The 12835-nt window shown below is 47.3% G+C and overlaps 2 protein-coding genes across 2 annotated transcripts; both read right to left on the reverse strand.

The window, feature by feature from the left end:
• Positions 1-1123: 1123 nt before the first annotated feature.
• N7500_010891 (ANP1/MMN9/VAN1 family protein) lies at positions 1124-2540 on the reverse strand (the record flags this gene model as incomplete). Its single annotated transcript, XM_056682029.1, has 4 exons — positions 1124-1506; positions 1565-1615; positions 1683-2314; positions 2368-2540. The coding sequence occupies 4 exons, from the start codon at positions 2538-2540 to the stop codon at positions 1124-1126; spliced, it is 1239 nt and encodes a 412-aa protein (XP_056527438.1).
• Positions 2541-4534: 1994 nt separating this feature from the next.
• N7500_010892 (putative HLH DNA binding domain protein) lies at positions 4535-5779 on the reverse strand (the record flags this gene model as incomplete). The annotated part of the gene is made up of 2 exons (XM_056682030.1): positions 4535-5669; positions 5724-5779. The coding sequence occupies 2 exons, from the start codon at positions 5777-5779 to the stop codon at positions 4535-4537; spliced, it is 1191 nt and encodes a 396-aa protein (XP_056527439.1).
• Positions 5780-12835: the final 7056 nt, after the last annotated feature.

The following is a 12835-nucleotide window of genomic DNA, read 5'->3' on the forward strand; positions in this document are numbered from 1 at the left end:
CACCCAATTTGGTGGTCCCTAATATCAGGTTTTTGGCATCAACCTTGTTGATATATAAAACCCAAGCCGTCCAGGAATGACCGGAAGACAATGGGACATGTTTTATCCTTATCAAACGGATTTGAGATCAGCCACCGGTAGATTTCTTTGCATTGCGCAAGTGTCCTGGATTGGATGAGAGAGCATTTGAATTTCCGAAGGGCTATGGGTTGGGTTCGGCAGAGAAAGAAATGTGAGCCTGAACTGGCCTGAGAAGCCACGTATATGTGCTAGGAGATCTGCAACTGAACTAATTCTAGCGTTTTTAGAGCATATGGCTTGTACTATCTGCAGGAAATGGAATCGTGCAATTGATTATGTTATATATACATACATGCCCAAACTCGGCAGATAGGCCAATGCAGCGTGGGTGTCGGTCGTGCATCATCCGCAAGACATCTAGACTCATCACACAGCATCTGGATCTCAACTCAGCTTGTCTGATATCCTGCCTCTCATCCCCCCCAAAATAGTCAAAGACGCCAGCTCAGCATATGACAAGATCAAGAAAATGAAAGATGAAAGGACAATTCGGAAGTGACCTGCAGAGCAGAATCAGAATCAAATTTGGAAACAAGAAAACACATGACAGTGGACGGTCCGGTTCTCGGTCCCTAATGTAGGTTTGCGCAAAAGCAGATGATCGAGATTGAATCACTCGAGTGCACATGGATATGCACACATCCCCATAACTCAGGATGTGTGTCCCAGACACCAATTCGCTATACCAAGGCCTGGAGAACCAGCGAACTCTATAGACCTGCGACCCGCCAAACAACATTTTCCCCCGTAGCGCCAAGGTAACAAATACACACACTCCCTAAAACGCGGCACGAAGATACTGTATTAGGGAAGTCATTAGGCTTTCCGTCGCGAAACATCCATCCAGCAGAAAAAAATGAAAAAGAAAATGGACCGGGGGAGAAGTGAAACCCGCCGTGGTTGAAAGCTTCGCCCGATGGAGATGATCGGCAAGGCAACACACAGGCGGCAATGGAGAATGATGGATATTTGAGGACGGGGCGGGATCAAAGATCAACTTGATCCCAGGCAAGATTTCGGGCGGACGAAATGCAGGCGGAAACTAGAACGCTTTACGGTCTCCAAGATTGCCGGGCTTCTCGTCGGTATCGATATGCCAGACCACGTAGTTGGGCAATCCGACCACCTGATAACCAGCTCGCTTGGCCATGCGGGCGAAACCTTCGGTCTCGGCTTGGTTCTCGAATGCGTATGCGGGGAAGTTGATGCCAGAGCGGTGCACATCGGCCTTGACGAGGATGTTGACACCACCAATTCCGTCAAGCTCCACCTCGTCATCCTTGTTGTTTCGCCAGTCGCCCATGCTGACGAGGTAAGTGCGGCCAGTGTCGTACTCTTTGTAGCCTTCGGCCAGAACGGTGTCGGTAGGTAGAGATGCGCGCAGGCGGCGGCCCTTGTCGGATTCGATCCATGAGTTGTAGTCAACTAGGTATGAAGATGTCAGCAATCTGCATAGCACACAGGATGTCATGGAAATACATACAGCGACCCTCGATATCGTGGCCATCCTGGTTGTAACGGTGGAACCAGATATCTAGAAAAAAATCACATGTCAGCCAGCTGTTCGACCTCCGACACAAGTTCCAATCATAATCACATACTTGGCACGAGAATGTCCTTGTCGTGGGCCATAAAGTCCTCCAGGATACGCTCGGGGCAGTCGGTGATGTCCACGTCCCGCCAGTATACCCAGGAGTGATCGGCCTTCAGAGCCGAGTAGAGAAGGTAATTCCGGGCACGGGCAATAGCCTTGCGTCGTGGACCCTGTGCGGCGAACGAGTGTCGCTCCTCCACACTCATCTCAACGTCGGCACCAAAGTCCTTTTGAATAACGGTTGCACTGCGGAAACGGATTTTCTCCTCGGCATGATTCTGGATGCGATCGAGTTCAGATGCGAGGTTTGCGAGGGTATCGTCTTTGCAGTCACCGACAAGGAAGGCCAGATCGATCAAATCGTGCGGGTAAGACAGTTTGTAGAGGAGGTCAAAGTATTTGGCCAGGTAAGGAGCAGCGTCACGAAGAGGGGTCAGGATGAGTACGCGTTCGTGGTTTAGAGCGGCCTTGGGGGTAGACTTGATCGGGTTCAGGTTGAAATCGACGATGGAGGTGGAGTTGACTTCGTAAGGTTCGTGGCGGTTGAAGAGAACGGGGGTCTGGGCGTGTGCACTCCATTCGACCATCTCATTGATGGACATCTCCATGGGCGACTTGCTAGAACCATAGCAGTAGAAGCTGTTGGCGCCGAGTCAGTATGAATGATTTCCCGCAGGATTGCGTGGGCTCACCTTTGCATTTCTGATGCAGACCTGCTTACACCACGCCACATGAGGATGAGTAGGCCCGTTAAGGCTATGGACACCAAGAAGCGAGTCCGTGTTAATAAGACGATGATTGCCCTCCATGGCGGCAATCTGGCCTTGGCCGATTTCCAATTGACACCACCCTTTGGCAACAACATGATGAAAGATATGTAGAATTTCAGGGGCACTCCCGTCTCGAAAACACTCGTAAACCCCCAGAACGAATGTGGCGAGAAAAGGATCGAGAAGGTCGAAGTTAAGGGTTGATAGGGAGAAAATAGGATCGGGAACGGGGGAAATGCGATTGCCTGCCAAGGACGGCTAATATCAGTCCAGACAACTACATTTCTTCAGTCATCTTAGTCCTATGTGATTCAATACTGTCTATTCTGTTATTTATTTTGCTATATTAGATCGACGGCTCTGTACAAAATATCAGGTTCACTTTGACCTTCTTTCTGGCCAAGTGGCCCAGACTGTTATTTTTATTTATAGTCATGATCGTCTAGAACCTTGTGTGAACTTAGGGGCAAATTGAGATTGGACACTACATATATTACTATCGTCACGCCAATATTCAATGTGCTGTCCATTCTTCTCCCTACTCTTTTAACTCTTTTCTACTTCCCTGTACGGAGTACTTTGCTAAGGCTGCGTGTACCTGTAGGGAGCGCAGGATACTTGGACCCTATTTGGTCTTAAATTTCAGCCTTTATTTTCTAATTTGCCAAGTTGTACAGAGTAATTCTTCGTGATCACCCCCTTTTTGCTTTTCTGTCCTTTTTTTTTTCCAGAATTTACTTCAGTCTCATTGAAAAGTACTGGAAAGAGAAAGGCATGGAAAACGACCGTGAAATCCCCAACTCGAGGTTCGAGTGAGACACGGCCTGGACCCAATCATATTTTATCATCCAGAGCTCGGAGTACATGCACCTCTATATTTCTAGATTTGAAACGACAACCAGTATAATTTTGAACTATTCTTTTGAAAAAAAAAAAAAAAAAAAAGTCAACCATCCAAATCACTTGGGAGAACACTTGTCCATTTCACAAAATCTGAACTGGTCTCCACCAGCTGACACTTGAGACGGCCCTTGACAGCTGATTCGTCGCGGACCAAAAAATCCATATCACTCAGTTGCTTGCATTCTTATGTCGTAGGCCCAGTATCCAAGAATGTTTAGGAAAGTATGTTTGAACTATCCGAAAAGGGGGAAATACCCAAACACGTAAAATCCTGTGTACAACTCTATACAAGTGGGAATCTGGCGTTTCCACACTTCAGGCGATGGTAGAGTTTGTCAACAAAGATGATACATCGTATCTCACAGTCCCCATGGGTTGAAGAATTATAGAGTATCTAATTATTAGAATATGTGGATTCTATTAATTGCCAAATGGCCGTAGTATGATGGAATGAACATATCGGGATGTGTTGAACTAGGAAAGCATGACGATATAGCCAGCATAGGAGATAAAGCCGACATACGTATCGCCATTCAATGATCGTGTAGAAATGACAGGACAGACTCAAATTGTTAATGTGCTCCAGATGACTCCGTATCTGATAGTTTTATACGACAATACTCAACGCGTGTTACAATCTCATTCGACTATGGTGATCTACAGAAGAGGATGATATTTTTCGAAGATGATTCATTCAGTCATAGCTATAAACATAGAAAAGGAGAAGAAAGTGACAAAGGAAATAGAGGAAATAGACAGAAAACCAAAATATACCCACCTAAACGCATATATCCATAGTGTAAACAACGCCGAAGAATAGGAGACAAGAAAATAAAAAAAGGCCAACATTTTATCCGAGAAAAGGGAAGACGAAAAAAAAAAAACCACCCGAAGCACGAAAATCAATCAACAAAGGGAAATCTTCGATCAAATCGGGAGTTTCTTGTTTATCCCGAGATCAAGAGAATATTGTTACACGATGCAGGCGCTAAATGCACATGGGGCGGGAAGACGGCAGAAGGATTAAACCAACCTGATCCGAGAGTAAGGGAGAGCGACCTTAACTGCAAGGGATTCATGTGGGGAAGAGGATGCAGCACAGACGGAAAGGTGGAAAAGGAGTCATTATATCATCAGGGAACAGGGTTCAATATTGGGGCGTGCATCATCAATCTCCGCTGCGGCTTTATGGAGACGCAATATGAGAGGGGCGGCGAGATGGCGCCGGGAATGAGAAAGAAGCAGAATGAGGAGGGAAAGCAGGAGAAGAAGGGCCCGTCATAGGCGGAGTGGCAGTGAGATAGGAACTGCCAAAGGACTGCGAAGTGGAGCTGGGCATAGAGTCATGAAAGGAAGAAGCATAGGATGACTCGGAGGGCATGCTTGCAGCGATCTCATCGCAGAGCACCCGCATGCCAGGCAAGCCATTCTTCTTCTGGCGTTTGTGTTCGGGGAACTCGAGGAGGGGTCCGGGGCTAGTGCTCTCGGACTTGGGGGAGCGGAACATCTGCTCGTAGGACTTGAGCTGGAACTCAAGGGCACGGTTACGATCAGCGAGCATCTCGTTCTCGGCCTTGGTGGCTTTCAGCTGTTGCTGGGCAGTTTGATTCTGCTGCTGCAGGGAGCTGACTAGCTGCTGCAGCTGCATGCAGCGGACCTGGGGCTGCAGCTTCTCTGAGAGCTGCGGTGTGACCTGTTCCTGGCGGATAAGGTGGACGATAATGGCAACCATGAAGTCGACCAGGTAGATAGCTCCTTGCACGATGTGCTCCTTAGATTGAGTAAGGCTCTTAGAAGGATTCCAGCCTGCGCGCTCGAGGAAGAAATCATGAATGCGGCTGTCTAACTGGCGGTGCAGCTCGCTGAGATTGCTGCGTCGGTTGCCCTCGGCAATACGGTGCTTCTCACGCTGGTCATCTTCAATAGATTGGGCGCTGCCCTTGCGCTTACGGCCACAGAGCTGCTGTAGAGGAGCCTTGCGATTGAGGTTCTGTGGGGCCACCAAAGCCATAATCTCATTTTGCGAAAGATCATTGGGCCATTCGACCGAATTGGACTTTTGCATGGCAAAGTTCTCTTGCCAGGAGCTTTCGGCAGAGTTGGCCGGCGAGGGAGGCGTGATGATGTGCTCTGCAGCCGCCCAAGGCGATTTGAATTGGAAAGTCTCCTGCGGCCCTGGGGTGGTAGGGACGAGAGCATCCTTCACGTTGAATGGACTGAATGGACCGCGGGGTGGTAGTGGCAAAATCTGAGGAAGCGGAGGCAGTCGACGCTCCTCGCCCACATCAGAGGTAGCCATACCAGTGCTCGAGTTGAAAGAACTTGAATACACATTAAAATACGTATGCTGATGTCAGGATGGTGAAATAACTTACGGCAGAGAGCAGCGGCGGGGAGTATCGTCAGTCATGGAACTGATTTCTTCGTACATCGTAGCTGGTCGTTGATAAGATGCGGGATATGTGCAGTGGCGAGTGTGTCGAAGTGAGACTAGGCCGAGACGATATGTACTGAAGTATCACGGCTGATTGATGTCTTCTGTATATTCAGGTTGAGGAGTCGCAGATCGAATGGCGAGGATAGTGCAGGGAGAAACACAATGGTATATGCACGGTAGGAGTAGGCAAAGGGGGCAGAGCTATAGACAGAGCAGAGAATATGAAGCAAAAAAAATATACACGAGGCGAGTGTATTCAATAGGTGAGATGGTTCGTGGAAGGGATTGTGATACGGGCTGGGGTGCATGTTTATATGTAGATTGGAGAGAGTGCTCCGTACTTTGTTCCACATTTCCAGATCTCAGGGCCTCCCGGACCCAGGCGAGGGGAACCATTCACAACCCAAGCCGATCTTCAACAGACATGAAGCGCGGAAAGCGGATGTCATACAGCCAGAGGGTGCAGTTTTTGCCCCACAGCTTCATAACGACGGGGAAGCAAGTCGGGCATCCCGGGTGGGTGCTCTGGACCACTTGCTAGTGCCCGCTTGGGCCAGGAAAGAAGCACCATATAAAAATAATTATATTCAGTATCACAGCTGTATCTGTCACATCCTACACGGACCGAACCTCACATATGTACCAATATGCAGGATCAACGAATGAGAGGAATACGACCAAGCCCGAGCGGAAGGTTCGTGATGATCCAGGACCCCTAATTTGTCACCGAGCCACTGGGTGTCGCGATCGACACGGGAAAGATTTTACTTTCTAGAGCATCGTGGCCCTTGCATCGATAGTTATCCCAATTAATGACGTTGGAGGTTCTCTGTAAAGACCTCCGGATAACTTATACGGAATGTGGAGGGGAACCGTTCGCCCGAATGAAGCCGAAAAAGGAAAACAAAAAGAAACACGCTGAAACGTAATTTAAGATTCACTTGCATATTCTTCAGTATCTATGTACATCCGCGGCTAAGTCCGTACTCATCATCAGATCCCGCTGAGATCTCGATGAAGGGTGAAACGATTGCTGTAACGCAATCTCCGTACCCCGTATGCACCTCGAAATCTTGCATAGATAATCAGGAGAAACTTCTAGTATCGTGCGACAGTATCAAGGGGCTACTCATAATCAAGCTAAAACGCCTTGAGGCGCTTCTGGTAAATATCAACTGCCCCCAAGGTAAGTAGAATCAAGCAAGGACTGCGGGAGTGTCATCGTGATACATGCGAGGAGGTATGCCTTAAAGAATAAGGATCATATAACACGGAGTATAGTTCGACACAATCGAGTCTGGAATAATTGATCTACGAGCAGGAGGCTATAAGCGCCATTGACGGTCTCAGCGTCAGGATTGACGGTGTATCACCAAAATGGGGTATGTATGGTCGTCAGGGAAGCGAATCACCAGAGCAGATCACGCGAAACCAAGATGATCGCTCGAGGAAACCAACGAGTTGGGACGGGCCAGACCCAAAGACCAGGGTACGTTTCCTGTCAGGCAGCGAATCATCCAGATGGGAGATTATTTGGAATATTTTGACACACAGACGTTAGAGAATCGACAAGTCAGATGAAATAAAAAAATCCATAGCGCTAACTTTATTGATTTCTACTCCATAGTCAAAGCCCTAAAACCCCTAAAGATGGACACGTTCCCCTAGTGGAGAAAGAAAGAGATAGCCCTATGTTCACGGATATTAATTCCAATTTCCTTTAAATTTAATAGATATCAAATAATGTACCCCATATATGATCTAGCATTCATCCCTAGCTCTTTCCCGCGTGTCGAAAGAATGGTGGGTTGTGGGAATCGAGCTGTCATATTCTACTTTCCCGTCTCACCCAACAGTCAATCAGCTTGCCTCATGGTGACTCCATCAAGAGCCACTAGTCCCCACGTTCTGGCCGTTCGTGTTCCCAATCCCTACTATTATCCTATTATTTATCATTCGGGCAGTAACAATGACAAAAAAAACGCCATAAATTATGGACTTTCTACGCATTCCACACAAATTCCACACCGAAAAAGATAATCTCACCTGTATCCCCCCCCTTTCTTTCGTGCTTTGCAGACTTCAAATCCGGAATTCATTTCTCATATTGTTCCTCAGAGCATATGCACTCGATCGGTGGCTCATTCTGAGTTTCGCACGCCTATGATCCATCTGCAGACGGCACAATAACTCGAGGGGGCAAACTCACACATGAACCATTCGACTTCGGTCAAACTCTACTATTATTCCGAGAGTCCCGACCCATCTGGACCTCAAAGATCTTCACGCTTGTCCTTTTGTTGCCTCCCTGTTTACCATTTCAAGTGACATGCATCTAGGTTCTCCTCTCCGGATCTTCTCAACAGCAAACCCGAACGTGTTTGAGTTTCAAACATCAGAGATTAGTCTGATCCCGATCCCTGGGGTTATGAGCGTTCGGATCATTGCGTATCAATGTCCTATCTACTTGGGGTGTACGTGTTATCATGGATGTACATTGTAGTCTAAGTCAGTACGGATCCCCTCTGTACGTGCTCTTAGATGCAAGTCTGATGATCATAATTTAGAAGTCCTTTTTATATTACACAGCATTCGCTCCAAGCTTGGACGGGATCCCCATCTCATGCGGCTCATGTGTGACAAACAAGCCACCGTATAGTACTCCGCACAAATTGACCCATTCCTTCAGGTCTCCACGATGTCGCAAAGCTTACAGTACGCTCGGCACCAATGAGCTTCTTCTTTGCCCTTCTACCAAATCATGCCCAATAGTCGCCTCTCCTGTGCCGCCTCTTGACCTGTCAAGTTACAACTGTCAGGGACAGATCGGGAACATTATAATTAGAGAAATCTTATTCGAACACTATAGAGTCCTCCGTACTCAACCTAAATATGAATCACTTGACTATTTGATTTGAGATTGTTCAAAATCAACTGAAGTACCAAATCTTCGCCAAGCGCTTCAAAACGCCCATTCATGCACGATGTAAGATTCTCTTCCGTCTCCCTACTAAGTAGCATGGCGGCCAGGATCATGGGACTTGCTATACCATGGATCCCTAGTCCATAGCGCATATTTCCCATCGTGCGCGATTCGATCAGTTCCCTCAAGCTGCAAATTGACCTCTTTCCTCTTCTGTGGGGATACTGTTTTTTTTTTAGATCTTCAATTATTATTGCGATGTGTTCTATGTCCACTTTAAATTGCTCTAAAATTCCTCACATAAAGTGCACTACTGTGCGTGTTCTCACTCCACTGGAGCGCCTAGAATTTCCCGCTCGTTCTAGTTAAATGGCAAGCATAGAATTGCAGGCTCGTGTCAGACTGATCCCACGACGGAAGGGGCTGTGTTCTCTGAGGTCTATCCAATACAGAGTAGAGGAAGGCTATTTTCAGGAATTACTTGGCACTATACAGAGCACTCTTTCGGCTTACGAGCATTAATAGACAATAATTGTTCCCATGACATCCTCTTATGTCAAAAGACGGTATAACAGCAAGGGTAGACGATCATCATTGTTAGTCAACGCCAAGTGGACCTCAAGGCCTCACTGTCCACTTATCCGAAATACAATATAATCTTGCGTGTAAGGTTTACTCCTGGTCACCCGAATAGGCAGCAAGCGTTTATCGTTCAAAAGTACTCGAGGGGGGCAAAAAATACCAAAATAGAACCAAAAGTCCAAAGTCCAAAAGTCCAAGTTCGCAGATCCCACAACTCCAGGAACAAGCATGCAGCAACTCTCTGGCTGGACTCTATTCCCCGACTGGTGTAGTCGCCACCGGCTCCTGCAAGGACAGCTTCCTAATACACAGATCTAGCAGACGCCCGCGGTGCATAGTACATACTTTGAATGTATGTTGAAGGGACTAGTCCTAGAAATCAAATTCGCCGCATCTGAGAGGTCACACTCGAGGGACTTCTCCGAGGTGCATGGTGCATGCATGCATACACATACGGCAGGTGTAGATATGCTCCCCCGTGGAGCTCGCAATAGAGGCAACATAGGTACTGTGTACTGTGTGGAGCGCTGAACAACGTACCTTTCGCTTTTGTTCTAGGGATCGCCAAGATCTGGTTCCTACATGGTACATTGCGGCGTCGATTGGCAATACAGTGCGCCTAGGACCTCCACCATTTCCCACTACCTGGATAGCTGGTTGCCTCCAATGCAAGGCGGATGTATACTCTGGTAGCCCAGGCCTGAAGATGTACATCTTTCTTCAGGTACCCTTGTTTTGTTTTTCCTAGTTTCGGCCGGGCATGCATCATCTCCGTGCAAGATTTGGCTATATAATGGCAAAGATGCAGCAACGGAGTTCCGTGTGGGATAAATCCTTGCCACCTTGATATTACGCTGCATGTTAGGGTCTCTACGGAGTACTCCGTAATTTCCACTGCTAGCTTATGTCTTGCACTCCTCTCCACTTTTTTTTCTTATGTGCTGAGTCTAGGCTAGCCCGAAGGCAAGAGGACAATGTTACTTACATGGTGTCTCTTTATAACCTGATCCAGTTTCCTCTCTTTTCTCTGAAGGATAAAAAGAGGGTCAATGTCCGCTATCAACGCCGCCTAACCCCACAAAGAGTTTATCTTGGCAGTTCCCCGTTCATGTCAAGGTCAATGCAGAGGCAGATCAAGGGCACTAAAGGCACTAAAAACATCACTCAAAGTACGACGTACAATATACAAGATACAACGTACAAAGTACAAGGTTCCAGGCGTCAAAAGTTCCCGCCAATCGGGTCACGTTCGGTGCTGTTCGCCTCGCGTTCATGGCAGATCTTATCAAAGTATATTTTGCCTTGGTAGATCCAGTATTTTGACGAGTTATCAGAATATCTGCTACGTCTCAAAGCTTCAGATGAACCCGAAACTCAGATGGACAAAAGGACCAGAATCATAGTTTCTCGAAAAAAAAAAAGCCCCCATGGACGGATCATTAAAGGTATTTTCCATCCCCCCAGCCATCTATATTTCTATGTACGGAGTACGGCATAGTGCTCCGTAGTGGCTCAGTGGCTCCATATTGCGCCTGATGGAGTTCAGTCATGCAGGCACGGTCTGTAGCCCATGTATGTCGACACATGCGGCAATTTTGAGATGCAAGCATATGTCCAACACCTTTCCACAGTCGTCATCCGATCCACCAATCTACAAGATACACAATTATCTGTTCGCTAATTTCAACGATGAAGAGTTCGTCTTTCAAGATAAGATTCTGGCGACCATAAACTAATGCACATCGTTCTTCAGAGCGTAATGATCGCCCATTCCCCTCTTCCCAGCGACCGGGATCCCGCTCCGGTATTTAGTTGCACTTGACTGATTGAACAATTATGTGGCCTACTACGGAATACCATGAAGCAATATGCCTATATATATACTTCGTAATACCTCAATACCTACATAAAGACCGAGTGAATAGTATTCATAATTACAAAAGCCACCATGGTTGGCCAATTCGGTCTATCAAAAACCTCAACGTCCCAGCCTTCCTTCAAACCCATATCCTCTGCGGAGAGAAAACCCCAACCGATCACACTTTGACTTCCTTATTTCGTTATCCATTTCAAGCTAGCTGCGATCCTGATCTTGCTTCCCACTCTTCCGGAAGGGATTTTCGAATCGGATTGAGGGATGCGACCCGGGGCTGTGGATTTTGACTTATCGACTTTTCCCGAACGAGCTGAGTTGGCGTTGGCGGCTCCATTTTTCACTTGTCTGAAACTTCATTGCGAGATAGAAGATGATCTTGATACGCACATGGTGGCTTAGTATGACGTACGTAGATGACCCCATATTGTACTATCATCATATCCCTAGCATGCACACAAAGTACATACAATTTATACAATGTCAAGAGATTGACACGTACTACAAATAACATATGGACCTACCTGTCTAGGAGTAGATTCGCACTTGGTCTACGTAGAAGACTTTTTCATTTTTACATTATCGGGTGTAACTGAGCCTCTCTACTCCGTAATTCTCCCACGAACTAACCCACTGTCGGGGACCAACCCCCTCACGCGCTGCCACCTCACAAATCCCAATGAAGAGTAAACCCAACAGCCATCCATGGGCAAAGAGAGTTCCGGGGACGACTTCCTAGTTCCCTCGCCTGTCTAGACCTTCTACCCTGTTGATCCCCCCCGGATCTATGGCCCATCCCACAATTCAGGAAGTCAATAACTAGCCTGGCCAAGAAAGGCAAAAAACAGCACGGACACACGCCATCCATATGGATCTGTTCTACCGATGCCCAGTGATTAGCGTCTAGCCCTTAGGTTGTACCCATCGTATCGTCTTGTGATGCTGATCAGACATGACCTCGGATTGAGTGGGTACCTATTAGTAGATATGTAGCTGGACGATCTAGGCAATCAATATATCGTACATGCTTGATTACCCAGGAATTAATTCTGTGTGGGTCGTATTTGTGGATTTTTGCGGTGTTCGACTTTTTTGCGCGGGATTTGGATACGGAAGAGGCTAGATTCATGAATGGGTCTTTGCCGGGATTTGGCATTTGGAATTTGTCGGGAGTTGATGTATGTCCAAGTGTTCACGATAAGAAGTAACACCTAGGAACTCAACATGGTTGTGGTATGGGCTTCGTCATGAGTGGATATATATTTTGCTGGGGACAGCCTATATTGGGAAGGGCTTGAAGCCCGGCGCTCTGGCGGATTATAGGACATTGGGCAAGATAGCCATAGACGTGCCTGCAACACATGGACGAGCGGCGGCGAAACGAGAGGCTCAAGGGGTATCCCGAGGTTCAACGGATCAAAGGGACATCGCTAGCTCCTGAAGACTACTACGACATGGTATGGTGGGAGGTAACTACGTTTATTTAGAAACAGACGTCGGGGGTAAAAAGAGATACAATTACAATCATTAGCTCGCACGCAACTAGAATAAGAGGGCAATTACGGTATCAAAAAGCTCAAGGAATGTTTACACAAGAAGTACAACGAGAACCGATATCCAGCCCACGGGCCTGAGGCAGCCTCCCCTCTCGATATATCAACAGGGAATGGGC

Source organism: Penicillium coprophilum (genome assembly GCF_028826855.1).
Source record: "Penicillium coprophilum strain IBT 35676 chromosome Unknown utg000007l_segment0_segment0, whole genome shotgun sequence".
Lineage (NCBI taxonomy): Eukaryota > Fungi > Ascomycota > Eurotiomycetes > Eurotiales > Aspergillaceae > Penicillium > Penicillium coprophilum.